This window comes from Rana temporaria, chromosome 8, assembly GCF_905171775.1.
Source record: "Rana temporaria chromosome 8, aRanTem1.1, whole genome shotgun sequence".
NCBI classification, from domain to species: Eukaryota; Metazoa; Chordata; class Amphibia; order Anura; family Ranidae; genus Rana; species Rana temporaria.
This window is the reverse complement of record NC_053496.1, coordinates 89,470,586-89,498,087: the sequence shown is the minus strand read 5'-3', so window position 1 is coordinate 89,498,087 and position 27,502 is coordinate 89,470,586. Positions and strand designations below refer to the sequence as shown.

Genomic DNA, 27,502 nt, shown 5'->3' with positions numbered 1-27,502 from the left:
GAATTAAAAAGGACCATTTTACGCATTTTATATAAGCATTTTACATAAGCATGCACATATGGACACACATAAAGGTAAATGCGGCAACAAAAGACATTTACCTTTATGTGTGTCCATATGTGCATGCTTATGTAAAATGCCATATTACATGGACTTTATGATGTGTTATCTTTCGATTATTGATTGTGCTCTTCTAATCATGCGCCATCTACCTATATGTATTACAAGGACTGGACAGTCACCTGTGCCCTTCGCCCACAACTAATGGCCAAAGCCCCATACACCCAGGGAAAAATTCAATAAAACTGCTGCACCACTTTGCTGGTGTTATTTCCTCTTGTTAATGTGTTGCATCAAATTCACAAAGCATCTGCAACACTTTTGGTTCTGACAGCAACTCTTGCGCCAAATTCAAGTAGTTCTAAAATGTGCCCTTTTATATTGTGGCGCAACGCCTGGGCCAAATTAGAAATAAAGCATTAACAGTTTGTATTTTATGAAAGTGGAGATAAATAAAGGAGAAGGGCAGGAGGTGAAAAAAAATGTTTACACTCACCTATATGGCTGCAGCATCAGTCCGATGTTACAGCTGTCTTCTGCTGGCTTTAAGCCTTAGTACCGAGAAATCAAAGATCGCTGATCATTCAGTTCTCAAGTCCACTCTGAGCACATAGTGGTGACTGCCAGTCATAGCTCTCTGCTCTGCTCCTCCAGCACTCACTGGAGCACTGGGCAGGAGAGCAGGTGACAGCGGCTGGCTCAGATCTCATCCATTTGCCCGCGTTTCCGATTGCACTGCAAACCACACAGAAAATGCCACACATTTCAGAAATGCGCTGCAAATGCGTATTGGACTTGTGTTGCCATTAAATGTTAATATGGCACCCCTAATCACGATTAGCAGGCCTTTTGTTGTGCGAGAAACGTGCTGCAAATGCACCAAAAAGCACTGTAAAAAAAAAGTTATACGCACTCCTCCAAAAAAAGTACAGGAGCTACTTTGGAGTGTTTGTCGAGCATAGGGCAGCTCATTTAAGCAAAATGGCTTCCCTATGTGTGACGCACTTCAACACCTAAAAAACATGCAAAAAAAATAAAAACATGCAGGAATATGAGGTCCCGCTACACAAAGATGCAAATTCAGGTTTGGGCTCTCAGTAGTGAGCTAAGAGGCGGAGTGAGCTGCTGGTCAGTAGAGCTGCACAATTCTGGCCAAAAAAAATAAAAAAATGTTTTGCTTGGAATAAAGATCACGGTTCTCGCGGCGTAACATTGTGTAACACTATACACAAAAATTGGGCTAACTTTACTGTTCCGTTTCTTAATAATTAATTAAAGTGTATTTTTTACAAATTAAATGGCATTTGAAAGACCGCTGCAGTGTGACATAAAATATTGAAACAACCACCATTTTATTCTCCAGGGTCTCTGCAAAAAAAAAAATACATATGTTTGGGAGTTCTAAGTAAATTTCTAGCATAAAATACAGATTTTAACTGGTAAGCAACAAGTGTCAGACAAAGGTTTAGTCTTTAAAGTGGAGTTCCACACAAAAGTGGAACTTCCACTCATTTGCCTCCCCCCTCCGATTCCACATGTGGCACCTTTCGGGGGGGGGGGGGGGCTGATACCTGCCTTTGACAGGTATCCTGTCTCCACTTCTTGGGGCTGCAGCGAATTACGCCAGCAGCTCGGCTCCTTCCCTCGCTGTCGGGCCAATAGGAGAGTGCAGCGAAGCCTCGCGCATGCACAATAGGGACACGGTGTGAAGCCGTAATGCTACACAGGCAGGTTCCCTTACCCGCAATGGCGGCGGCAGCACCCGGCAGCTGATGGAAACATCAGCTGTGGTGCCAACATCGCTGGACTGAAGGACAGGTAAGTGTCCTATTATTAAAAGTCAGTGGCCCGGATTCAGATAGGAGATACGACAGCGTATCTCCTGATACGCCGTTGTATCTCTGAGTCCGGCCGTCGTATCTATGCGCCTGATTCAGAGAATCAGTACGCATAGATATCCCTAAGATCCGACAGGTGTAAGTGTCTTACACCGTCGTATCTTAGGCTGCAATTTCAGGCTGGCCGCTAGGTAGCGCTTCCGTATGTTTACGCGAGGAATATGCTAATTAGGTAGATACGTCGATTCAGAAACGTACGTCCCGCCGTAGCATTTTTTTACGTTGTTTACGTTCTGCTTTTTTCGGCGTATAGTTATCCCTGCTATATGAGGCGTAGCTAATGTTAAGTATGGCCGTCGTTCCCGCGCCGAGTTTTGACATTTTCACGCTGTTTGCGTAAGTCGTTCGTGAATACGGCTTTACGTCATTTACATTCACGTTGAATCCAATACGTCCTTGCGGCGTAATTTGGAGCAATGCACACTGGGATATTTTAGGGACGGCGCATGCGCCGTTCAAAAAATAAGTCAAAAACGTAACACATACGTTACGCCGCCGTAACTAAGGGCGCAAGTTCTTTCTGAATACAGAACTTGCGCCCAAAGTTAGAGCGGCGTAACATATCAGGAGATAACGCCCAGTAGCTGCAGTATGTGTAGCTGCTGGCTTTTAATTTTTGCAGCGGTGGGCGGACCTCTGCTTTAACTGACCTCATTTACAGACCAAAGTTCATCCCTTTGGTCTAAAAGGACAGTGTTACAGATGTTGTAAGAAACTTAGCAGTCTGTTTTTTTTTTCTTTTTCTTTTGACAGCTGTCAGCTGAGCAGAGAACTCTCTGCACTGAATCGGGAGGGGGTGTAGAATCGCAATTTTGTTTTTTTAACAATTAATTGTACAGCTCTACTGGTCAGGCCGAAAGACTACACTGCCAGGTTCCCCTTACCTGCAATGGTGGCGGCAGTGTAGCCTTTCGGCTTCACGCCGGGAACCCTACTGCCGACATCGAGGGACAGCAGGACAGGTAAGTGTCCATTTATTAAAAGCCAGCAGCTGCAGTATTTGTATTTATTTTTTCCAGGACCTCCTCTTCAAAGAGGAGTTCCACCCAAAAATGGAACTTCCTCTTAACCCACTCCTCTCCCCCTTACATGCCACATTTGGCATGTAATTTTTTTTGGGGGGGGGGTGGGGGCTTCAGGAGAAGGGGACTTCCTGTCCCACTTCCTCCTTCCGCCGAGGGGCTGCTAAGGCGATACGTCATATCGCCTTTTGGCAGCCCCTCCCTGTAGGCGATCGCCTGGGACACGTGACAGGTCCCAGGCGATCGCCTGTCCAATCAAACAGTGCAGCGCCGGGCCGCGCGCGCATGGCCGCTCGCGCATGCGCAGTGGGTGCCTGGCCGTGAAGCCGAAAGCTGTCACGGCCGGGTGCCCACGGTGACAATGAAGACGCTGGAACAGGTAAGTGTCAGTTTATTAAAAGCCAGCAGCTACACTTTTTGTAGCTGCTGACTTTTAATAAACTTAAAAAATGGGTGGAAAACCCCTTTAACACACCCAAAATATGGTTCGCAAAAACAGTGCGATTGTCAGAATCTGACCACATAGGTGTAAACACCCATGTGATCCGATTCAAGGGCGGCAAAAAAAGGTGAAAAAACATGCACCTTTTTCATACAAAATCTATGGCTCAAATGGCATCACACAGACATCGCATGTGTAGTGCACAGCAATGGGGTGCGCTTCCTGTGTGAATCACATGTGGTGTTCCGCACACACCAGTGTGAACCCAGGCTTAGACCAGCTCCTTTTTGGGCACATAGAGAGAGACCATGGCACAGACAGATTTTGCTAAAGTGTCTCACATGCGTTTCAAAAGTGGTGCAGCTGGCACCAAATTCTAGGACAGTGCTACACAAGTATATACATTTGCGCACGTTTTTCCACTTTGCAACATGTGTCTGCACCAGTCTTTATGATTTCAGGGCCAGTATGAAGAAGGTCATAGAGATGCTATAGTGTACCAAGCATACACGTGCTCTAGCGACACCTACAGGCCACATGTAGAATTGCACAGCCGTGCTTCTTGGCCTATCGCAGCCATGGACCATCTCTCCGAGTTGGAACTAGGTGGATTGACGTCACTTCCTCTTCCCTTTTCACGCTGCCTCTCGTAGCGTGGCCAGCTGTTGATCCCCAGTCTCTCGGGTGCGGAACTTTTAGAGCAGTCCATCGATGCCCGGAATAATTCTAAACGAAGAAATGGAGAGCGGAGTCGGCAAACATAAGGTAGGAGGTGACGGGCGAGGTGTGGGGGGGCGCCATGTGTGACTTATATCAGGGCACGGCCTGGTGGGGGGAGGGGAGCAGCATGTAAACAGCGCTGTGTAGACACGTGTGATCGCTGTCCGCAGTCACAGCTGGGCTGTATATGGGGCTCATATAATCACTAGCAATACATGGAGGGGCAATACTGGGATTTGTAGTTCTACAGGAACATAATGTACACACATGGCGGAGTCCGATCCCCTGCTGGGAGTGATCGGTGGTGTCAGGCTGGCTCAGTAGATGATCACTGCTGTATCTGTATACTAAGCTGTGTGTGTGTATATGTATGTATGTGTATATATGTATATATGTATATATGTATATATATATATATATATATATATATATATATAATGACTGGCTGTGCCTGACGTCTCATCTGTATCTACAGGTAAGCTTTTTTATTAAGGCTTCCTGTAGATACATGGAATATCTCCTAAACTTGTACGGTTTAGGAGATCTTAACGTCAGCAGAAACTGATGACGTCACTGCGCATGCACACCGCAGTGACGTCGAGGCCCAGATGGTGCAAATCCATAAGGAAGACCAGGTAAAGATGGCAGTGCCTGCAGCGGGGACAGCATTTTGTTGGAGGGCTCCATTTGACAGGTCTGCCACAATGTGCTAGTATGCATTGCATACTAACACATTATGGTGTAACACTGCAGAGGGACCATTTTAGGCCTGGTTCCCACCTCTGGAGGATGCAGTTGATGCGTGTTCCAGGTGCATTTTTTCAATACACGTTTTTGATCCATTGAAGTCTATAGAACCAAAAACACAACCTGCTGGTCCCTGTCCCTTTCCATAAAATGCACAAGTGTGAACGTGACCCACAGGAAACCATGTTAAATGGACTGTAGTGTGTCTCTGCAAAACTGGAGCCTCACTAAAAAAAAAAAAAAAATGCATAGTAGAATGTGTCCGATTGTGGAAATTTACTTTGACTTCCTGTTCCATAGCCAAAACAGGAAGTGAGTCACAATCCTCCAATGTGAGGGAATCCCTGGTTGTCACTAGAATTAGTGTTCCTATTTTAAGATCCCCCCCCCCCCTCAATTCCTGTTCTAGCGATAACCCAGAACTTGAGATTTTCTTTTTCAATAATGGTAAACAGGATTAATAGGGTGAATCTCCCCAACGGGTGGACAGCAATAAAAATCCGACAGGCACCTAATCCTTCTCCACTTTATCCAAAACGTAAAAAAAAAATCTTTTTAGTTGCACTAACTAGTACTTTTCAGTGACGGACTTGAAATAAACACACAGTAAAGTGTCAAATACTTGTCTGTATCCCTGCTCGGGGTGCCAAAGGCAGCATTAAAGGGGTTGTAAAGAATCAGGGGTTTTAAAAAAAAATAAAATGTAATGCTTACCTCTGCTGTGCAGTTGGGTTTTGCACTGAGCTGCTTTAAGCACTCCTCGCCCCCATACATGCCACATTTAGCATGTAATTTTTTTGGGGGGGGGCCTTATTTTTAGTGTCCCTCTTCCTCCTCTCGCCCCTGATGGCCCCTCCCTGTCAGCGATCTTATGGGACACAACACAGGTCCCAGAAGATCGGCTGGCCAATAGCAGAGCGCGGTGTGACTCGCGCAGTGCGCACCCAGCCGTGAAGCCATAAGCTGTCACGGCTGGGTGACCACAGTTGCTATGACGGTGCTGAGGAGAGGAGGGGGAGAAAAACCAGCTCTGTGATTCGCCGGAGCTGTGTGACGTCACTCCCGCATGGGAGCTGCAATTCATGGCACAGGCTATGGAAGAAACGGCACTTAGTTTTGTTTCTTCCCCGCGCATGCGCCGTTGCAATTTTCGGCGGACTACAAGTGAAGTATCTCCTAAAGGTGCATGTTTAGGAGATATTTCCACTACTTATAGGTAAGCCTTATTCTAGGCTTTCCTATAGGTAGACGTCCAAAAAGTGGGTTTACAACCACTTTAAAGAGACCCTGTCGCCAGACCATGTCAACAAAAATCATACTGTAAGATTATATCTGACATTAACGTGTTTTATGCTTATTATTTAGCCATAAAAGCCTCTCATGTGTAGACATACAAAAGACCTGAGACTGCTGCTGGCCGCTGTTATCTTGGATGTGGTGTAAAGCAGTGGTTCTCAACCCTGTCCTCATCTACCCCCAACAGGCCATGTTCTGGGAATTTCCCTTAGATAAAATAGCTGTCCAAAATATCAAGAAATTGACTCTGATGTAAAGTACCTGTGCAAGATAAAGGAAAACCTTCAAACCTGGCCTGTTAGTGGGCCCTGAGGACAGGGTTGATGATTCTTAAGGCTGGGTTCACACCAGTGCAAATAGGATGCAGGTGTTACCACATTGCTATATTTCTTTATATGTACCACATTGCCTATTGTAATGTGCTTCTCAGATAACCGTTCATCACAGTGGTGTTTCCTTGACCCAGTCTTCTATTAATTTCCAGAAACACTCTAAAACTCCCACACCCAAGAAGATCAAGAGGAAAATCCAAAATGGGGACACAGAAGAACTTGATTTTGAGCAAGCCACCGAACTCAACGGCCTGGTGAACGAAGATTTAAATAACAATGATCAGGTACTTGTTTAATCCTATGTATCTGACTTATTGTAAATATTGTAAGCCTTCCCTAAATTGTGTACATTTCTCCACATGACAGAAGACACCGAAACTGAAGAAGAAAAAGAAGAAGCTTGCGGAAAATGAGAGTTCTTTTGAAGCAGCTGAGCAGTGTAGTGAGGAGCTGGACAACTCGGACGCTCCAACACCAAAGAAAGTAAAAAAGAAAAAACAAAAAAAGGATCTGGAAGAATCTGAAATGCAGCAAGATGCAGCTGAACCTGAGATCAATGAAGAACAAGTAATAAATGCTTCTTCTATGCATCCATTAGCATGTTTTCTTCTCTGATATCATATCAGATGTTCTGTGTCCTTTTCTGGGAGGGACATTCCCACTTTAATTCTAAACTCCAGGCATATATAAGTAAAACATAAAATAGTGCCGTTATTAAACCTTTAATGTGTTAACATGCAAACATTTTTCAGTAGCTAAATTTTGGCTTGGTTTGAGGTTTTATACCTCCTCTGCACAGCAGAGCTCAGACACGGAGAGGGAAGAGAACCAGTTGAACATGCTGGAGTGCACTTGTGCTGACCAAGAGCATAACAGGTGGAGAGAGCAAATAGATGAGATTATCATTCTTCTGCTTCTCCTTCACTGTCCATTAACAAGTGGGGGCAAGTAAATGATCTAGCTGTGCTTCTTAAAGGATAAGTGCAATGTCGGAAAATGCCCTCATCTTCTCTTTTAACCACTTGCCCACCGTGCCTATTCTGGCATTTCTCTCCTTCATGTAAAAATCACAATTTTTTTGCTAGAAAATTAATCAGAACCCCCAAACATTATATATTTTTTTTTTTAGCAGACATCCTAGGGAATACAATGGCAGTCATTGCAATACTTTTTGTCACACCGTATTTGCGCAGCGGTCTTACAAGCGCATTTTTTTTGGAAAGAAATCACTTTTTTTAATTAAAAAATAAGACAACAATAGATGTTGCCCATTTTTTTTTATATATTGTGAAAGATAATGTTACGCCGAGTAAAATGATACCCAACATGTCACGCTTAAACATTGCGCCCGCTCGTGGCATGGCGTCAAACTTCTACCCTTAAAAATCTCGATAGGCGATGTTTAAAAAATTCTACAGGTTGGATTTTTTGAGTTGGAGGTCTAGGGCTAGAATTATTGCTCTACCGATCGCAGCGATACCTCGCATGTGTGGTTTGAACACCGCTTTCATATGCCGGCGCTACTCACGTATGCTTCTGCGCACAAGCTCAGTGATTCCAAGCAAATTTGTCAAACCCTGGTGTATAGTTTTGCTAAATAAAAACTTAAAAAAATGCTGCTGCAAAACTCGTTCTACAGCTGATGCTACTGGCGTTTTTATATCAACCAGTGTACATGAGGCCTAAAGCCTGCAAGCCGATTGGTTACTATACACAGCTGCACCGGTTTTGGTAAATCTCCCCCAATGTCTGTTGCCTTAGCTAGGGATTGTTTGCAGGTCTGTCACGGAGAAGAGTATAATTCATTTTTTTTTCTGTATTAGAGTGACAAGAAAAAGAAAAAAAAGAAAAGTTCAAAGAAAGTAAAGGAAATTGTTGGCAGTGAAGACAGTGACATTCCTGCAGCTAAGAAAAGAAAGATTGAGCCTGAAACAAATGGGATAATTGAGGAATCTAAAGCGGAGGAAGTGGAGGAATCTAAAGCAGAGGAAGAGGAGGTATGTGAAATATTTCACAAAACATTGAAAAGTATAGTGTATGTAATACCATTTAGTAGAACTAAAAATTAATGCAAGCTTGTGTTTTTTTTTTTCCCCCCAGGAAATTAACATGGAGAAAATTGAGGGTGATTTTTCTAAATTTCCAATTTCCCAAGAAACTATTGCTAATCTACAAGGTAAAATGTTTAATTTGTGATTTTGATTTCTAAACATCATTCACTCTTCTGACATGGCAGTGCATATAGTCTATCCTGATGTCCAGCCACCATCTTAAGTTCTGTGACCAACAAGAATATATTTTCATCCAAGGCATTCTGGCTCAAGAATTAGACAGGAGTCGCACCTTTTGCATTTTTACATTGTGCGCTTTGTTGAGATTGTACCCTCATCGCTGTTCCTCCCCCACCTCAGTCAGAACATTGTGCATGCCTTGAGAAAATTGCAGCCCCTTCTCTGAAAGGCAGCTGCTCAAAATTTACTTGGAACTCCCAAACATTATTATTATATTATATTTTTGTTTTTGCAGAGACCCTAGGGAATAAAATGACGGTTGTTGCAGCATTTTATGTCACACTGTATTTGGGCAACTGTCTTTGTTTGCTCAAAGTGGCTGGAAAAAAACTGAGGGGTGTGTCTCCCCCTCTCTCTCTTCAGGGGGGAAAAAATACTTTTAGTATGCAGTAAAGACTGAAGGGGTGTGGCCCCCTCTCTTTATGCATGAAGGGGGGGGGGGGGACTACTTTTGGTATGCAGCTACTCAACACCCACCCTCCATACTTAAGTCTGACCGCGATCCAGAAATTTGCACGATAGGGGTTGCTATTCCAGGTTTCTGACTCCTTATTGCTTGAGAGACCTACTGCTGTCTGTTTTTTTTTTTTTTTTTTTTAATGCCTCTGAATAATAGAGCAAAGTTCAGAGGCTTTAAAAAAAAAACAGCATCCTCTTCTCCGGTCTGCTCTGAGTAAAACCATTGCACAGAGCTGGTAAGTATGACGTATGTCATTTTAAATTAAAAAAATAAATAAAAATTGAGCCTTTTACCAACTCTTTAATCCTCCCAGATGGCCAGAGGAACAACTATTGCAGCCTTGATGTTTTGTTATCTCTGATTCTAATAATAAAGTGAGAATGTTGGCCCTATCTTCCTATAATAAAAGAAAAATGCTGATGTTTGGGGTGATTTTAGTAAGTTTCTTAATTTTAATGTTTTTTTTTTTTTTTTTTTTTTTTTTTTATAGCCAAAGGAGTGTCTTACCTGTTCCCCATACAAACGAAAACCTTCCACACTGCCTACAGTGGGAAAGATGTTGTTGTCCAGGCTCGTACTGGCACTGGAAAAACCTTCTGTTTTGCCATTCCTTTAATTGAGAAGCTAATCCTAGATAAAGCGCCGCTGGCACAAGGACGCCCACCGAGGGTATGAAATTTGCAATTATTTTCATAGTAATGAGAAATATTTGACCTGTGTGATGTTTATAAAGGGACAAATCCTAATTATTGGGGTTTGTATGGTGTAGTAAGTTTTGGACTTGGCAGTTTGCTTATTTTTTTTATAATATATATTTTATATATGGGGCATATTGCCCTCCTCCCTTCTCTCTTCTTCTTTTTTTTTTTTTCTTTTTTTTTTCTTCTTCCTCCTTCCTCCTCCAAGGAGCTTGATTTTGATCTCATCTGACCACAACACTTTCACCCAGTTCTCTGAATCATTCAGATGTTCATTAGCAAGTTTCAGACAGGCCTGTACATGTGCTTTCTTGAGCAGGGAGATCTTGCGGACGCTGCAAGATTTCAGTCCTTCACGGCGTAGTGTGTTGCCAATTTGTTTTCTTGGGGACTATGGTCCCAGCTGCCTTGAGATCATTGACAAGATTCTTCTCCTGTGTAGTTCTGGGTTGATTCTCATGATCATTAAAACTCCACGAGGTGAGATCTTGCATGGAGCCCCAGAACGAGGGAGATTGACAGATATTGTGTTTCTCTTTTTTTTTCTTCTTTTTTTTTTTTTTTTTTTTCATTTGCGAATAATTACACCAACTGTTGTCACCCTCTCACCAAGCTGCTTGACGATTGGTCTTGTAACCCATTCCAGCTTTGTGTAGGTCTACAATCTTGTCCCTGACATCCTTGGTCTTGGCCATGGTGGATATTGGGCCATATTGGAATCTGATTGCTTCTGTGGACAGCTGTCTTTTATACAGGTAACAAGCTGAGGTTAGGAGCACTCCCTTTAAGAGAGTTCTTCTAATCTCAGCTCGTGGCCTGTGGAGAAGACACCTAAGAGCCAGAAATCTTGATGATTTGATAGGGGATTAAATACTTATTTCACTCATTAAAATGCAAATATATATATACATTTTTTTTATTCTATCTCTCGCTGTTAAAATAAACCTACCAACTAAATAACTAAAGTTATAGACTGATAAATTCTTTGTCAGTGGGCAAACATACAAAATCGGCAGGGGATCGAATACTTTTTTCCCCTCACTGTATTTCTGTGTTGGTATGTACTCTAAAATGTTTTTTCACATCCTTAGGTGCTGATCCTAACTCCTACTAGAGAGCTGGCAATTCAGATTATGAATGAAATTCGCTGCATATCTAAAAAGCTAAAGACATGTTGCTTCTATGGTGGAAGTCCCTATCAGCAGCAATGTGAGTACTTATTTGACATTTCAACACGCCTATTCCTGAAATGTAAGAGTGCCACCAGTGACTGTAGCTGTGCTGATCATATCCATCCATTCCCACCATCTTATTGAATGAATTCCTTGCAAATGGTTTTATGGAGATAACATGAGCAGACCATTAATTGTTAGAGGCAGCCCAGATGTGTGAAGTAAACAAGTGTTATGCCACGTGTGACAAACCCGGCAAAAAGCTGCATAAGCTACTTGTCAAGCATAGGACAGCTCATTGAAATTGATGGGTTGCCCTTTTTGTCACACAGAAAATGTGCAAAATAAAAAAAGCGTTTTAAATCACTAGGTCTGATTGGGTCTTATCTGCATTTTCTTGAGCTGGTTACTGGGTTTAATTAAGTCTATATATACTGTAAAGGGTCCACTGGCAGTTAATACGGCTTGCTAACCTTTTTATTATAGGTCCACTTTAACCGCTTCAGCCCCGGACCATTTTGGTGGTCAAAGACCAGGCCACTTTTTGCGATTCGACACTGCGTCACTTTAACAGACAATTGTGCGGCATGGCTCCCAAACAAAATTGTTTTTTTTTTTTTTTTTTCCACAAATGGAGCTTTCTTTTGGTGGTATTTGATCACCTCTGCGATTTTTATTTTTTGCGCTATAAACAAAAAAAAAGCACAAATTTTGAAGAAAAATGCTATAATAAATATCCCCAAAAAATATATAAAAACATTTTTTTTTCCACAGTTTATGCCGATGCATATTCTACATATTTTTGGTAAAAAAATTGCAATAAGCGTTTGGTTTGCGCAAAAGTTTATTTATTTATTTTTTTATAGCTTCTACAAAATAGGGGACTTTTTTTTTTTTATTATTTATTTTTTTACTAGTTATGGCAGTGTTTTTTATCGTGACTGCCACATTATGGCGGACACGACGTGTTTGGGACCACTGTCATTTTTACAGTGATCAGTGCTATAAAAATGCACTGGTTACTGTAAAAAATGGCAGTGAAGGGGTTAAACACTAGGTGGCGATGCAGGGGTTAAGTGTTGCCTAGAAAGTGATTCTTGCTGTTAGGGGGGTGTGGTTACACATGACACATCACTGATGACCATTAACGATCATGGGGAACGGTCATCGGTGAATGTATCACTAGGCAGAATAGGGGAATGTTTTGTTTACAAAGGCATTCCCCTGTTCTGCCCTTGCAATCACAACACTATGTTGGACATTATAGTAAGTGCTGGTTTGTATATTACTAATGTACTTCTTCCCTGTCTTTATACAGTATTGGCTATAAGAACTGGAATTGACATACTTGTTGGGACACCTGGTCGTGTACGGGACCTTATCCAGAATTATAAATTGAACTTCACTGCACTGAAACATGTGGTGCTAGATGAGGTGGATATGATGTTGGAGATGGGGTTTGCTGAACAGGTGGAAGAAATTTTATCTGTCCGTTACTCATCTGGTAAGTGTCAAACATAGTGATGTAAAGACTTTTTTGGTAAGCTTACTTGGCTGTTTTACAATTTTATTAACCATGTACCTGTGACCAAACCTAAATGGACTCTTCAAAGTTAAACATCCAATTTGAAACCCTTTTGGCTTATTTATCCCACTTCACCTTTCTGAAAGCATAGTTTTACTTGTATGATATTCTGTAATGAATATCTGGACCACTCAGCTCAGTACTCGTACTGTGATGGAAAATGCACGTTGAAATATAGACCAATCCATCCAGAGACATTAATCAAATGAAATTGGAACTTTTCCTGGAAATGTTGAGCCTTTTCTTTGGTCGCTGCCAGTAGGAAAGTGGGAGAGTTGGGATGAATCTTGTGAAAGTCAATATTGTCATACAGCAGCAAAAAAAATAATTTGATCCTCTGCAGATTTTGTAAGTTTGCTCACTTTCAAATAAATGAATGGTCTATAATTGTTGTCATAGGTATATTCTAAATGAGAGAGACAGAATATCAACCAAAAATTCAGAAAAAACACATGATACAAATGTTATAAATTGAGTTGCAGTTCAGTAAGTAAAATAAGTATTTGATCCCCCTACCAATAATTCTGGCTCCCACGGACTGGCTAAAGTATGTGCTTATGTGGTACAGAGATTAGTCCTGTACAACTTGTGTGTATAAAAGACACCTGTCCACAGAATCCATAAAGAAGATAAAAGAGCTGTCAAAGGACATCAGGGACAAGATTGTAGACCTGCACAAGGCTGGAATGGGCTACAAGACCATTAGCAAGAAGCTTGGTGAGAAGGAGACAACTGTTGGAGCGATTTATTTGCAAATGGAAAAAATACAAAATAACCATCAAATCGCCCTCGGTCTGGAGCTCCATGCAAGGTTTGGCCTCATGGGGTAAGGATGATCATGAGAAAAGTGAGGGATCAGCCCAGAACTACACTGGAGCTTGTGAATTATCTCAAGGCAGTTTGGGCCACAGGTGCCAAGTAAACCATTGGTAACACAATACGCTGCCATGGATTGAAATCCTGCAGCGCCTGAAAGGTCCCCCTCAAGAAGCCACATGTATACACCTGTGTGAAATTGGCCAATGAACATCTAAATGATTCAGAGAAGAATTTGCTGTGGTCAGATGAGATCAAAATTGAGCTCTTTGGCATTAACTCAACTCACTGTGTTTGAAAGAAGAAAAATGCTGACTATGACCCTAAGAACACTATCCCTACAGTCAAGTACAGAGGTGGAAACGTTATCCTTTGGGGCTGTTTCTCTGTTGAAGGTAAAGACTGACTTTGCCGCTTTGAGAGGTCAATGGATGGGGCCATGTAATGTAAAATCCTGGATGAGAACCTTCGTCCCTCAGCGAGAGCACTGAAGATGGGTCTTCCAGCATGACAGTCACCCAAAACATACCGCCAAGGCAATAAAGGAGTGGCTCAAGGTCATGGAGTGGCCTAGCTAGTTTCCAGACCCTAATCCTATAAAACATTTATGGAGGGAGTTGAAACTTCGAGTTGTCAAGCGACAGCCAAGAAACCATAAGGATTTCGAAAAGATCTGTAAAGAACAGTGGACCAATATCCCTCCTAAGATGTGTGCAAACCTGGTAACCAACTACAAGAAACATCTTACCTCTGCTTGCCAATAAGGGTTTCTCCACCAAGTACTAAGTCATGTTTTGCTTGGGGATCAATGACTTATTTTACTCACTGATCTACAACTCCATTAATAACATTTGTATATTGGGTTTTTTTTTTTGGTTGATATTCTTTATACATCTATGATAAAAATTATAAACCCTTCCTTTTGTTTGTAAGTGGGCAAACAAAATCATCAGCTGATGACATTATTTTCCTCACTGTAGCTTTATCTGTTATCCCAGCCACAACATTAAAGTAGATTTAGAAATGTGACAGCTGATTGCAATTTTCTTTTTTTCTCTTCTGTCTTGAAGATACTGAAAAGAATCCACAGACTCTTCTATTTTCTGCAACATGTCCAGATTGGATGTACAACGTTGCCAAAAAATACATGCAAAAGGAGTTCTCAAAGATCGACCTTGTTGGACACCGTAGTCAGAGAGCTGCCATCACTGTTGAGGTTAGTAGAACATTGTTTTCTCTCTATTCTGAGAATGGTTATGGTTTCTGGTAATGCATAGATGTGGTCATTTGGCTTGTTGGCATTACTGAATGCGGAGTCCCTTTTATCTGGTGCAATGTTTTTTGAGATGCAAAGCAGGAAATATAACCGGGATATAAGCAATAAGTGCATGAATAACATGGGGTGTTTAAAGGAATATGAACTGTCAAACAATAACACTCTGGTGTGGGCCAGGGGGTCAACATTGGATGCCTGAGTCCTAAGACCCATGGGCTGAAAAGGGTTTGGGGTGCGGACTCGGTCTAACTTGAAAATGGGTGAACAAAATGCAAAGAGAACAAAAAATAAGTGGGGGGGGGGGGGGTGGCGGGGTGCGACCAAGGTGGAAAATAAAGAAGAACTAGGCAGAAGAGATTAATCGGGAATACCCAAACTGGTCAGGTGCAGAGTTTGAAGAGAGTAAAGACCACCATGGGGCCCACACCCTGAGAAACTCTGCACGGGAGTGATGGAGAATACCGGGTCATCCTTTCATTGACCATTAGGGTCATAAGGATGCTCTTCACTTCGCAAATGAAATGGAAGGCTTTTTCCAGGCCCTTGCTATTGGCGGAGTCCCCTTTTTATTCCCCTCTTACATGTAATTCTGGGTTCTCAGATGACATACTCAACTGTCCAGCATATTCAGCATTGTCCAACTGTGATCCATTGCCACGGGCCAGTTCCTCAGTTGGTCATCTCTTCTGGGTTCTTGCAGTCGGCTCTAAATGATGCTCCGCCAGCACATCTGTCCAGCCAATGTGTGTCCCTGGATCAGTGTCCTGGAGTATGTGATATTCCAGAAGGGTGGAGGTTGACAGGAGTAAAAAATATATAAACTAGAGCACCAGAATAAATAAAAATGCGGATGCCCCATACAAGTCATGTTATCTTATTCTTAAAACTGTGTGTTCTCAGTGAAATACATAGCTGGGACTAACTGTTCATTTAAAATAATACTCTTCTTTTTTTTTTTTTTTTTTTTTTTTTTTTGCAGCATTTGGCCATTGAGTGTAACAGATTCCAGAAGGCAGCTGTCCTTGGTGACATTATCCAAGTTTATAGTGGAAGTCATGGGAAAACAATTGTTTTCTGTGACTCCAAAATAGAAGCTCAGGAATTATCTACCAACTGCTCATTGAAACAGGTATGTATTCTTTTGACATTTGGAACAGGAATTTTTTTTAACTGGGTGTGTGGTGTCAATGCAAACTTTTAAAATTTTAAGTTTCAAGTTTTTTTTTTTTTTTTTTTTTAAGTGTGTGTGTGTGTGTGTGTGTGTGTGTGTGTGTGTGTGTGTGTGTGTGTGTTATATATTAATGATAAAAAAAAATCTTGGTTAAAAAAAAAAAGCTATAGAATATAGGGTTTTTATTAAATTTTTTAAATAAACCCAGCATACCTAAAGATGAATTTCAGGTGGTATGACATTTTTACATTGGGAAATCGATCTTGGCGAAACCGCTACAATACTACAATGATCTCCACTAGCTTTGGCACCAGACTCAGAAGCCCATGGATTTCAGTACCTGTTAATGATTTCCATGGGGACCCCACAGGTATGGTACATACACACCTACATTGTTCCAAGCTGGACTAGTGTAATGTACAAACTGCTATACCTTTTTTAAAGTGATTCTAAAAAGCAGAAGGTCTTTTATTTTAATGCATTCTATGCATTAAAATAAATCTTTTGTGTGCAGCAGACTAGTGGCGTAACCAGAGTTATGGGCGCCCGGGGCAAAAAAAAAAATTCCCCCCCCCCCCCCCCCTTATATAAACATCCATGTTTATATGTGCATAAACATGGGGGACTTAAACATTTGAGCTTTTTTTTTAAACTTTTTTTGTGTTTTTTTACACTTGATGTCATTGCTATTATATAGGGAGATAAAAATCCCCCTATATAATAGCACAGGTACACTGACAGGTCCTCTTTATGGAGACATTGGGGGTCTCTAGGACCCCTAATGTCACCTGGGGACCCCAAAAGAAGCTGATGAAGCACAGATCTGCTTCGTCTCTCTGGCTATAGCAGCCTGATGACTGACAGGTGAATGCAGATGTAATACACATCACTTCTGCATTCACAGCCTGGAGGGAGATCAGCAAGGAGGAAGATGCTGGTCTCCCTCCCATGTTACCTCCTGACACCCTCCCGAGACGGTCCCGGGCCGCAGATGGGGCAGCGGATCCCGGGATTAAAGGTGAGGGGTCAGGAGTGGGGGTGGCGGCAGTACTGGAGGGGGGTAGGGGGGCACGCAGCCAGCACATATACACAATTGGCAGGCTATAGAGCCGCCGATCGTGTATAAGTGAAAGTTCAACTGGTAATGGTAATGGCACTGACCCCCGACCCCTACACTGACACTGACACTGACCCCTACACTGACACCTGACACCTACACTGACCCCTACACTGACCCCTGCACTGACACACTGACCCCTGCACTGACACACTGACCCCTGCACTGACACACTGACCCCTGCACTGACACACTGACCCCTGCACTGACACACTGACACACTGACCCACCTAACTCCTACAGTAGAAATCCATCCTCTGAATCCTCCTTACCTGTGTTGCTCTTCTCCAGGACTCTCCTCAGGACCCCAGCACTGGATGTGCAGAAGTGCTTCGGACCGTCGGACGGAGTCCCGACTCTCTTCCCCGCCGGCCGCCAGCACCATCCGCCCGCTCCATGCGGCAACTGCCTCCACACAGTGGCAGCGCCGTACAGCAGAGCACCAGAGCGGAGGGGAAGACGGCGCCGGCGGCTCACATTTTCCATACCTGCCGTCGCCATTTTCAGACTTTCCCGGCGCTCTGCGATTGGACGTATGGCGGTCATGTGCGGAGGCGGGACTTCCAGCCCCACTCCTCACATGACCCCCATATGCCCAATCACAGGGCGCTGGACATTACACATGGTGGCCGCTGGCCGCTCCGGACATCCCGTGTCTCGGTGACACGGGAAACTAAAATTAGCCGGAGGCACGGAAAGTCGCCCCCCTAAATGTCGCGCCCGGGGCCACAGCACCCCCTGCCCCCCCCCTTCCTACGCCAGTGCAGCAGACCCCCTAATACCGGATTTCCCTTTTGATCCAGCGAGGTTGCACGAGAACTACGAAGCCTGGGGACTCTCCCTCCTGACTGTCTGAGACCATCAAAGTCTGTGAGAAAGGGGTGGGGCAGAGCCACAGCTTTGTGTCTGAATGGACACACTTATCAGCGGCTCAGCTTGGGTGCCCCCAAAGCAAGTGATTGCTGTGGAGGCACTCGGCAGGAGCACCGGCGAGGGACCCAAGCCTTTGAGGATCTGGGCTGTTCTGTGCAAAACCACTGCACAAAGCAGGTAAGTATGACATGTATGTTTTTAAACCAAAAAAAATAAGTTCTAACTTTAAATTCCACTTTAAAGCATTCAGTAAAGTGTTTTAACATATTTCAAACTGTGTTTTTTTGCAGTCTGCCAAAGCTCTACATGGTGACCTTCAACAAAAGGAGCGTGAAGTCATCTTGAAAGGCTTTAGAAGTGGAGCATTTGAAATTCTTGTTGCAACAAATGTTGCTGCTCGAGGTCTAGACATTCCAGAAGTTGATCTAGTTGTGTTATATTCTGCACCAAGGGTAAGACTCTTTTTGTATGTTTTACTTTATTCAGCTTGTTCTCTTCAGCTACTGGTTTGTAAATCGAATGTTTCTAAACCATTGTCACTGTGGTATATTCATTAACTGGTTTACCTGGAATGCTGCTTGCAAAGAAGTTTTTTTTTTTTTTGTAACTTGTAGATATTAAGGCTATAATTGTCATGTCCTGTCCATAGGAAGCGGATGCATATGTCCATCGTTCAGGACGTACGGGTAGAGCTGGGCGCACAGGAATTTGTATTTCTCTTTATGAACCCAGAGACAGATATTGCCTTCCGAATGTGGAGAGGAGTACGGTATGCGACACTGATATTTGAGCTTGTGTGTATTTGGAATGGAGTGTTCTCCCCAAGCTTATTGTAGTGCCCTTTATGTGTCTTGCAAAAAGTTGATAATTCTATTTGCTTTCTCTTAGGGTATCAAGTTCAAGCGGGTCGGTATCCCATCCATACTTAATGTTGCCGAGTCCTCCAGTGCTGATGCAATAAAGTAATTTTTATTTATTTTTTAAACGTTATTGCAGGTGAATTAATGGAAAGCATGAAATGTAAATATATGGCTTACAGTTGGCGACTATTGGATATTCAAAATGAAAAAGTGTAGAGGTTTAGCGGAGGATAATAGTGTTTTTTGTTCTGTTTCCATATGCAATTAAATGTGTTCTAATCGCTCACATAAAACTTATGAAACTAGGTATTGGGAATGCTTGCTCCGGCCTTCCCTCTCCTGTGGCTTGGTTCGTGATGGTCAACAAAAAGGAACTGGAGGGAAGTAGTCTGAGTCGAGGACTACTACAGCTGGTTGCTGTTTTTCTTTTTTTTTAACAGTGATGTTTTATTGAGACAAAAAAAGCAGGGTTACATTGTCACATGTATACAAAAGCACAGTACAATACAAATATCAGGGGGAGCCTGTAGGGCTCATAGCGAGTCCAAGTCCCTAGCCACTACACAATGTCAGGGTGCAAAAACAGGATGTCCAAACCCCCACCCGTACCATAGGAAACGTACCGGGGTCCTCAACAATGCCCGCCCCCCTCTGAGGATCATACAGGAAGGGGGAGCAGTAGACCAGAGAGCGCAGAAAGGGGGGGGCTGGGGGGGTGGAAGGGTGAGGGGGGAGAAGGCAATAAGGAGCAGCTTTTATTATACATGAATAGTTCAGCAGCCGAACCTGGAACCACCTCTAGCCCCTGGCATCAATCCACGCGGACCACACCTTGTCAAACTTCGCCGGGCACTGTCTACTCTCATACGTGATCCTGTACAGCGGGAGCACTTTATTGATAGACAGGGTCCAAGAGTCCACCGTAGGCGGATCTGCCGCCTTCCACTTGAGGATTTCCCTCCTGGCATAGAAGAGGGAGAAAGTAAAAAATAGCTTGGAGTACCTGTCCCCCTGCACCTCCTCCAAATGGCTCAGGAGGAGAAGTAGGGGCTCCACCGGGATCTGCAGCCCAGACACCGCGCTCAGGACCTCGGCCACCCGGCTCCAGTAGGGCTGGATCCTGGGGCAGGACCACACCATGTGCCAAAACGAGCCCTTGTGGATCCCACAGCGCGGGCAGAGGGGGTCCCGCTGGGGGAAGATACGAGCTAGCCTTTGAGGGGTGTAGTAGGCCCTGTGTAGAAATTTGATCTGGATGAACCTGTCTCTAGCTGCTATAAGTGACGGGATGAACACGGAGACACATTCCTCCCACTTTTTGTCATCCAGGTCAGGTATATCAGCCTTCCATTTTTCAAGTGTGCGGGTCGACCCAGTGTCATACGCTACCGTCAGATAAAGATAAAGGGTAGATAACGGGCGCCCCATGGAACGTGGAGTCAAGAGTCGCTCGATCGAGTCCGATTGGAGTGTGAGTCTGTCCGGGAATTGGGCTCCGTAGGTTGCTGTTTTTCTTGATCAGAGTACCCAACTTTTCTGGGGTTGTGTGTTCTACATATTGGTGCAGTCCTGTACCAGGACACAGCAACTATCACTTCGAATTTGTGATTCTGTGCGTGGCTCTGCCCACACAGCCAACTAATTTATTCAGAGATCTATGAATTAATAAACAAGTCATGTCTGCCACCATGGCAGATGGACACTTTTTAGCTGCAAATATATGTGCATTTATTGTTTTCTTCCAAAAGGTGAACTTTTAACCATTAGTGATTTAAAATGGCTGCAAGTTTGGAAGGGGCACATATTGTGTGACCATTTACTGATGCTGATCTGATCTTTTTACAGGTCACTGGAATCCATCCCAGTTGATGTCCTTGAACATTTTAAAGTATACGCAGAAGAACTTATTGAAAAGAAGGGAGCATTAAATGCGCTTGCAGCAGCTTTAGCACATATTTCTGGAGCTTCATCCTTGAAACAACGGTCGCTTCTTAATATGGAAAATGTAAGAACACTTTTTTAAAACACATTTTGAGAATCCGAGATATCGAACATGCAATAATGTCAGGGTAACGGGTTGTTTGCAGTCAATAAACTCCATCTCTCCGGTCTATTACTCCCTCGCCGCACTCTATTTGGCTACCAACTTCTATAAGTCTCATTGGGAACATGATTTGGTGACATCCATTGACCCTGGGCAGTTGAGTAAGGCCTGGTCTTACATTGTAAAGTACTCCTTTTAACACTACTACATTGGAGGCTGCCTACAAGGTTCTCTTGAGGTTGTATTGGGTTCCAGCCCGTATAGCCAGTGCTAACCTATCCTATAGCAACCCTGGTCCAGGGTCTTCTAACCCCTTAAAACATTATTCCATATACCTGTGCATAAATACTCCAAGTTGGCTTTGCTGCATTGTCCGATTCAGGGTCTATTGTCGTACCAACAAACTGGCGACCCACCTGTTTATTGCTGCGAATAGAGCCATTGCCAGAGCCTGGAAGAAACCTGTTTTGATCGCTGTGCTGAGCCGCATAATGACCGACCTTATGATTGAGAAAATGTCAAGTATTCTCCATGACCCTCACCATATTTTTGAAAAATTTGGTTCCCTTGTTGGTCTTATGCCCTCCCCACAATACCCCCATATTATCTGGGTGGTTCCTAATTAATTGGGGAGCCTAGATCTTAGAATGTGGGTATTTTACTCTCCCACTCCCTTTCCCTCCCCTTTGTGATCCTCCCGTGGCTTTTAAGGCCTCATGTACTCTGCTGCTGGTAAACGGATGTTTAGGAGCAGTTAGGCATTTTTTTTTTAACTGCTCCTGAACTCTCCTCTGTTTATCTTATCCGTACATGTACACAGGGTCATTTATAGGCAGTTGTTTGGAGGCTTTTTCTGGAACCCCAAAAAATGTGTTTAGAGGCCTTTCAAGCGGCTAAATAAGGTAACTCACGTTAAGCAGCATTTTGTTTTACATCCGTTTTTTTCATTTAACCAAAAAAATTAAATAATTTTTTTTTTTTTTTTCAAACGCGGCATGTAAACACGGCTAAATGTCAGTTTTTAGATGCCGGTTTCTAGCTGTTAAGTTAAATCGTTCAGGAGAGGTTGAACAACGTCCCATGTACATGAAGCCTTTTTTTTTTTTGTCTCGTTTGTTCAAACCCCCCCCCCCCCCCCCCTTTTTTTTTCCCCCCTTTTCTCTATTTTCGTTTTGGCACCTGTTCACTCACACTTTTTTTCTATTATGTGCCGGTGCCTTTAGACCTTGGTCATTTTTTACCAGACCTGTTTTGGGTTCATTCATTGATATGCTATGTAATTTTCTCCTAAATTGTGCACGTTTAGGAGGTGTTTACACTACCTATAGGTAAAAGTCAGAGATATGAGTTTACTTCTACTTTAATGCTATGCACTATTGAATGTATTTAAACTCTCATGCTGTTAATGGAGTCGACTAGCTGGGAGGGAGGTGGGGATGTTTTTGTTTTCCTTTGTTTAGTTTGAGATTTTTATGTTTCAATATGTTGTTATAACTCAGGTGTAGGTAACGGCTAGGTTAATCTGAGCCCTACATGGCCTTGTTTCTTTCATTTGGAAATATATGGTGGTTCTTTTGTACTTGTGGAAAATTATTTCATTAAAAGAATTGGCATCATTTTGGAATTGATTATTTGCTGTGTATATTTTAGTACACATGTTAGTAATTTAAAACTAAAAGCAGTTGACCACATTATATGGTGAGATACAGACTGGTTTAGTGGCCAGAACATTTTTGGCAGACAAGCTTAATAATTCAAATTTAATTCCTATTGATACTGCTGGAAAAAAAGAACCTCAATATTCATGTTTGTGCCAAATTTAAAACAGAATTCAGGGCTATCGCTAACTAATCTTAAAACTGCTCACACCCTACTCCTAACACTTATACTAACTAACCTATAGAAGAAAGATGCATATGCTTGCCTAATTTTAGAAAGCTCTGGTCCAGTCATGTGACGCAGCTACCTGATCACGTGACCAGACTTTAGTGCCCTGAAAATAGGAAAGTATATGCATCCTTCAGGTTAGTTTTTTATATAGGTGTTAGGAGGTTGTGAGCAGTTTTAAGATTAGTGGTAGCTTGGAATTCTAATGGACTTCTTTTTTTTTTTTTTTTTTTTTTTCTCTTTTGCAAATTATTAAAATATATATTGTGCATTGCAGGGCTATATCACAGTTGTATTGAATACTTCAGTTGCCATCCATACCTTGAGCTATGTTTGGCGTGCAATTAAAGAACAAATGGGAGAAGAAATTGATTCCCAAATCTACCGGATGTGCCTCCTAAAAGATAACATGGTAAGATTATAAAACATTATTTAAAATACTGTTTACCCAAACAGTTTATTTTTTTCAAAAGAACACGGTTTGTTTAGTAAAGTACGGTTCACATCAAATAGTCATGTTCCAAGATGAATGGTACAGAAAACAGAGTAAGGAGCAGTGCCAAGTGTAATATATGGTAGAAGGCTGCAAACGTTCTCAAGGTAATACAAAACTTGGTACAAGCACACATCATACCAGGTAGCACAGACTTATTTTGGGAGAATAACTGGCAGAGGGGTGGGCGCAAAGGACTTAAGAACAGAGCAAGGGAGATGAAGAGGTAAGGGAAACGGGAGAGTACATGGGAGGGGGGATAAAGGAGAGGGTGGGAAAAGATCAAGTGTCATCTGGTGCATCCTATGTTTGATCAGTCAATCCTGACTGATCAAACCTTATCAAATTTCTTGTGACCATTCTGACTTGCATAGGTTGTCTTTTATATAAGAGTTAAAACTGAGCCAATAGACTTCCTCTAAGAAGACTCAGTCAAAGGCGTAGGAGACTTCCAGTGCAGCAGGATCTCCCAGCTCGTGTAGAACGCATAGGTAAGAAATGGCTTAGTATGCCTGGCCTCTTCAATTACACCCAACGGAAGTGGATCTGTTTAGAGGGCCATATCACAGATATCATTAAGAGCACCAATTCCCAGAACAGACAAAAGTTACCCATAAGAGCACCAATTCCCAGAACAGACAAAGGATACCCAAACAGTTTATTTCAATAGGTGCTCCCTATAAGGACTAGCTATGACATGAGGCTCATCAGAATCATTGTTGCTTGTTTCTTTGTAACCAAATTAATAATGTTCTCTTTCTAACAGGGTGTTTGTTTTGATGTTAAGGATGACACTTTAAAGACTTTTCAAGTAAGTAGTTCTATAGATTTCTGGTATTGAAAACATTTATTCGTTATCAGCCGTTTTACGCAGCAAAGCTCCAAGAACCGTTTAGAAACCTGCACCCCCCAAATCCTTTAGGCAAAACTTAAGGCAAATAGCAACACCCACTGTTAAAATACATGTGATTTCACCATCAAAGAATTTGTAATTTTTCACAGCCCATCCTGTGATTTAAAAAATAAATAAAAAATGTATAGATAGTGTCTTGAAAAAGTATTCTTACCCCTTTAAATCTTGTAATTTTGCAACCAAAAACGTAAATATATTTGATTGGTATTTTATGTGATGGACCAACACAAAGTGGCACATAATTGTGAAGTGTAAGAAAGATGATCAATGGTTTTCAAGATTTTTTTTTTTTTTTTACAATACTTTTGAGGACCACCTTTCACTGCAATTACAGCTGCAAGTCTTTTTGAGTATATCTCTAGCAGCTTTGCACATCTAGAGTGACATTTTTGCCCATTTTTCTTTGCAAAATAGCTCAAGCTCTGTCAGATTGGATGGAGAGCGTCTGTGAACAGCAATTTTCAAGTCTTGCCCCAGACCTAAATCCAATTAAGAATCTTAACTTTGAATGGGCCATTCTAACACATGAATATGCTTTGATCTAAACCATTTCATTGTAGCTCTGGCTGTATGTTTAGGGTCTTTGTCCTGTTGGAAGGTGAACCTCTGTCCCAGTCTCGAGCCTTTTGCAGACTCTAATAGGCTTTCTTCTAAGATTGCCTGTATTTGGCTCCATCCATCTTCCCATCAACAATGACCAGCTTCCCTGTCCCTGCTGAAAAAAAATGGCATCCCCACATGATGCCACCACCATGTTTCACGGTGGGGATGGTGTGTTTAGGGGACGTGGAGTGTTAGTTTTCTGCCACACAGTGTTTTGCTTTATGGCCAAAAAGTTCAAACACTGATCAGAGCACCTTATTCCACATGTTTGCTGTATCCCCCACATGGCTTCTCGCAGACTGCAAATGGGACTTCTTATGGCTTTATTTCAACAATGGCTTTCTTCTTGTCCCTCTTCGATAAAGACCAGATTTGTGGAGTTCACGACTAATAGTTGTCCTGTGGACAGATTCTCCCACCTGAGCTGTGGATCTCTGCAGCTCCTCCAGAGTTACCATGGGCCTCTTGGCTGCTTCTCTGATTTAATGCTCTCCTTGCCTGGCAGTTTAGGTGGACAGCCATGTCTTGGTAGGTTTACAGTTTTTCCATACTCTATCCCTTTTCGGTGATGGATTGAACAGTGCTTCGTGAGATGTTCAAACCTTGGGTTATTTTTTTTAATGACCTAACCCTGCTTTAAATTTCTCCACAACTTTATCACTGACCTGTCTGGTGTTCCTTTGGCCTTCATGATGCTGTTTGTTCACTAAGGTTCTTTAACAAACCTCTGAGGGCTTCACAGAACCGCTGTATTTATACTGAGAATACACTTCACACAGGTGGACTCTACTAATTAGGTGACTTCTGAAGGCAATTGGTTCCACTAGATTTTAGTTAAAGGTATTGGATTTAAGGGGGCTGAAATAAAAATGCACACCACACTTTTCAGATCTTTATTTGTAAAAAAAAAAAAAAAAAAATTCCTTCCACTTCACAATTTGTGCCACTTTGTGTTGGTCCATCACATAAAATCCCAATCAAATATGTTTTGTTTTTTGTTGTAACATGACAATGTGGAAAATTTCGAGGGATATGAATAATTTTCCAAGGCACTGTTGTAAGACAAATAGGTAACGTGCGGCACTAAATAAATGTAAATGTATACACAAATTAAAGGGACAGTACAAAAAATACAACAAAACCAATGACTAGCATATGTAACGTGTGGAAATACTATGGTTGTGCAAAAGTGACAGTGCTATAAATGTATATAAACCAATAACTAGCACCTGATATATAAATAATATAAATCGCAGTGTTCATCAAACACAAACATTTTAAAACACGTAGGTGAGTCCAAAGAAAAACTTCCCAATAGTGAGTTCATAAGTGATGAAAAGTTGGAATATCCAGCCTTTAGAAAGATGGGCCACCATGGAAAAGGTTTGCAGTACCCCTTGGAGAAGACATTCACCAGATAGATTCGCCAACCAATGTGTAGCCACGAGCGCTGTCAATGTGAAAGGGGTCTAAAACAGATCATTTATGCTCTTTGTACCATCTTGCTGCATAAAACTGACAGATCCACTTAAAGTTGGAGGTTCACCCTATAAATAAATTCTAACACTGCATCCAGCCCAGTTGTGCATATAAAATGACACTGACTTTTTTTATTTTTATTTTTTTTCGTAGATATCGTTTAGCCGTGGAATTCACCGCGGCTTCCGGGTAGGGAATCCCGCGGGAGTGGGCGTTCCCATTGACATGCTAAACGACGGCGCACACAGCACGTCACGAGTTCCCGAAGGAAGCTCGGGTCGGCTCTATTCGGTGCCTGCGCACCGGCGCCGAATTGAGCCGACCCGAGCTTCCTTCGGGAAGTCGTGACGCGCTGTGTGCGCCGTCGTTTAGCATGTCAATCAATTGGCATGTCGATAGGAACGCCCACTCCCGCAGGATTCCCTACCCGGAAGCCGCGGTGAATTCCACGGCTAAACGATATCTAAGAAAAAAAAGTCAGTGTCATTTTATATGCACAACTGGGCTGGATGAAGTGTTAGAATTTTTTTATAGGGTGAACCTCCACTTTAAGGTTTTGAAACCATAACTACTTTAGTCACACCAATCTTTTTGCTTTTAGGTGATCTTCGAATTAATTTTTATTATTTTGTCACTTCACCATTACAAGCCAGTTAGTCTTTTCATCGGTATCTCCAGTCTGTGCTTTTTTTGAACTGACCATTTCTTTGGGGGGGGGGGGGAGAAACAATTTTTAGATGTAGTTTAACAGTGCTGTGTGTGTGTGTGTGTGTGTGTGTACTGTTGAAGACTGGGATACATTTGTTATATTTTTTAGCTTTATAAAACGGATACATAAAATTGTACATTTAAATAAACCTTGATTTCTGCATTTTAGGATTCTTGGAAAGATTCAAGGCGTTGGCAGCTTTCTGTGGCAACTGAGCTTCCAGCGCTTCAAGAATCAAGGAGAGACCAAGAAGGTCCACGTGGTAGAGGTGGCAGACCATTTGACAGACGCAACAGGAATTCATCAAACAGAGGCGGAAATAGGGGAGGCAGAGGCAGACGAGGAGGTTTTGGAAGGAGGAGTTAGGACACTCAGTGAATTTGAACTAAATTTATTATTTTTTAACTTCAATATTCATGAGGACCAGCACTGCCCTACTTTTTTTGTATTTCTGTTATCAAATGTTAACAACGCTGCTTGCATTTTATGCTGTCTAAGCTGTATCACATCGCCCCTTAATAAAAGTTTATTAATGGAA

General features: G+C 42.4%; 1 protein-coding gene across 1 annotated transcript; it reads left to right on the top strand.

Annotated features, from left to right (window-relative positions):
- The first annotated feature begins 4,042 nt into the window (after positions 1 to 4,042).
- Positions 4,043 to 27,502, top strand: DDX21 (DExD-box helicase 21). The gene is made up of 17 exons (XM_040362192.1): positions 4,043 to 4,187; positions 6,670 to 6,801; positions 6,884 to 7,084; positions 8,341 to 8,514; positions 8,618 to 8,693; positions 9,759 to 9,937; positions 11,058 to 11,175; positions 12,457 to 12,642; positions 14,610 to 14,755; positions 15,795 to 15,944; positions 18,267 to 18,428; positions 18,626 to 18,745; positions 18,865 to 18,938; positions 20,682 to 20,841; positions 23,045 to 23,179; positions 24,027 to 24,071; positions 27,133 to 27,502. Exons 1-17 carry the CDS (start codon positions 4,134 to 4,136, stop codon positions 27,328 to 27,330), a joined length of 2,310 nt encoding a protein of 769 aa, XP_040218126.1. The 5' UTR covers positions 4,043 to 4,133; the 3' UTR covers positions 27,331 to 27,502.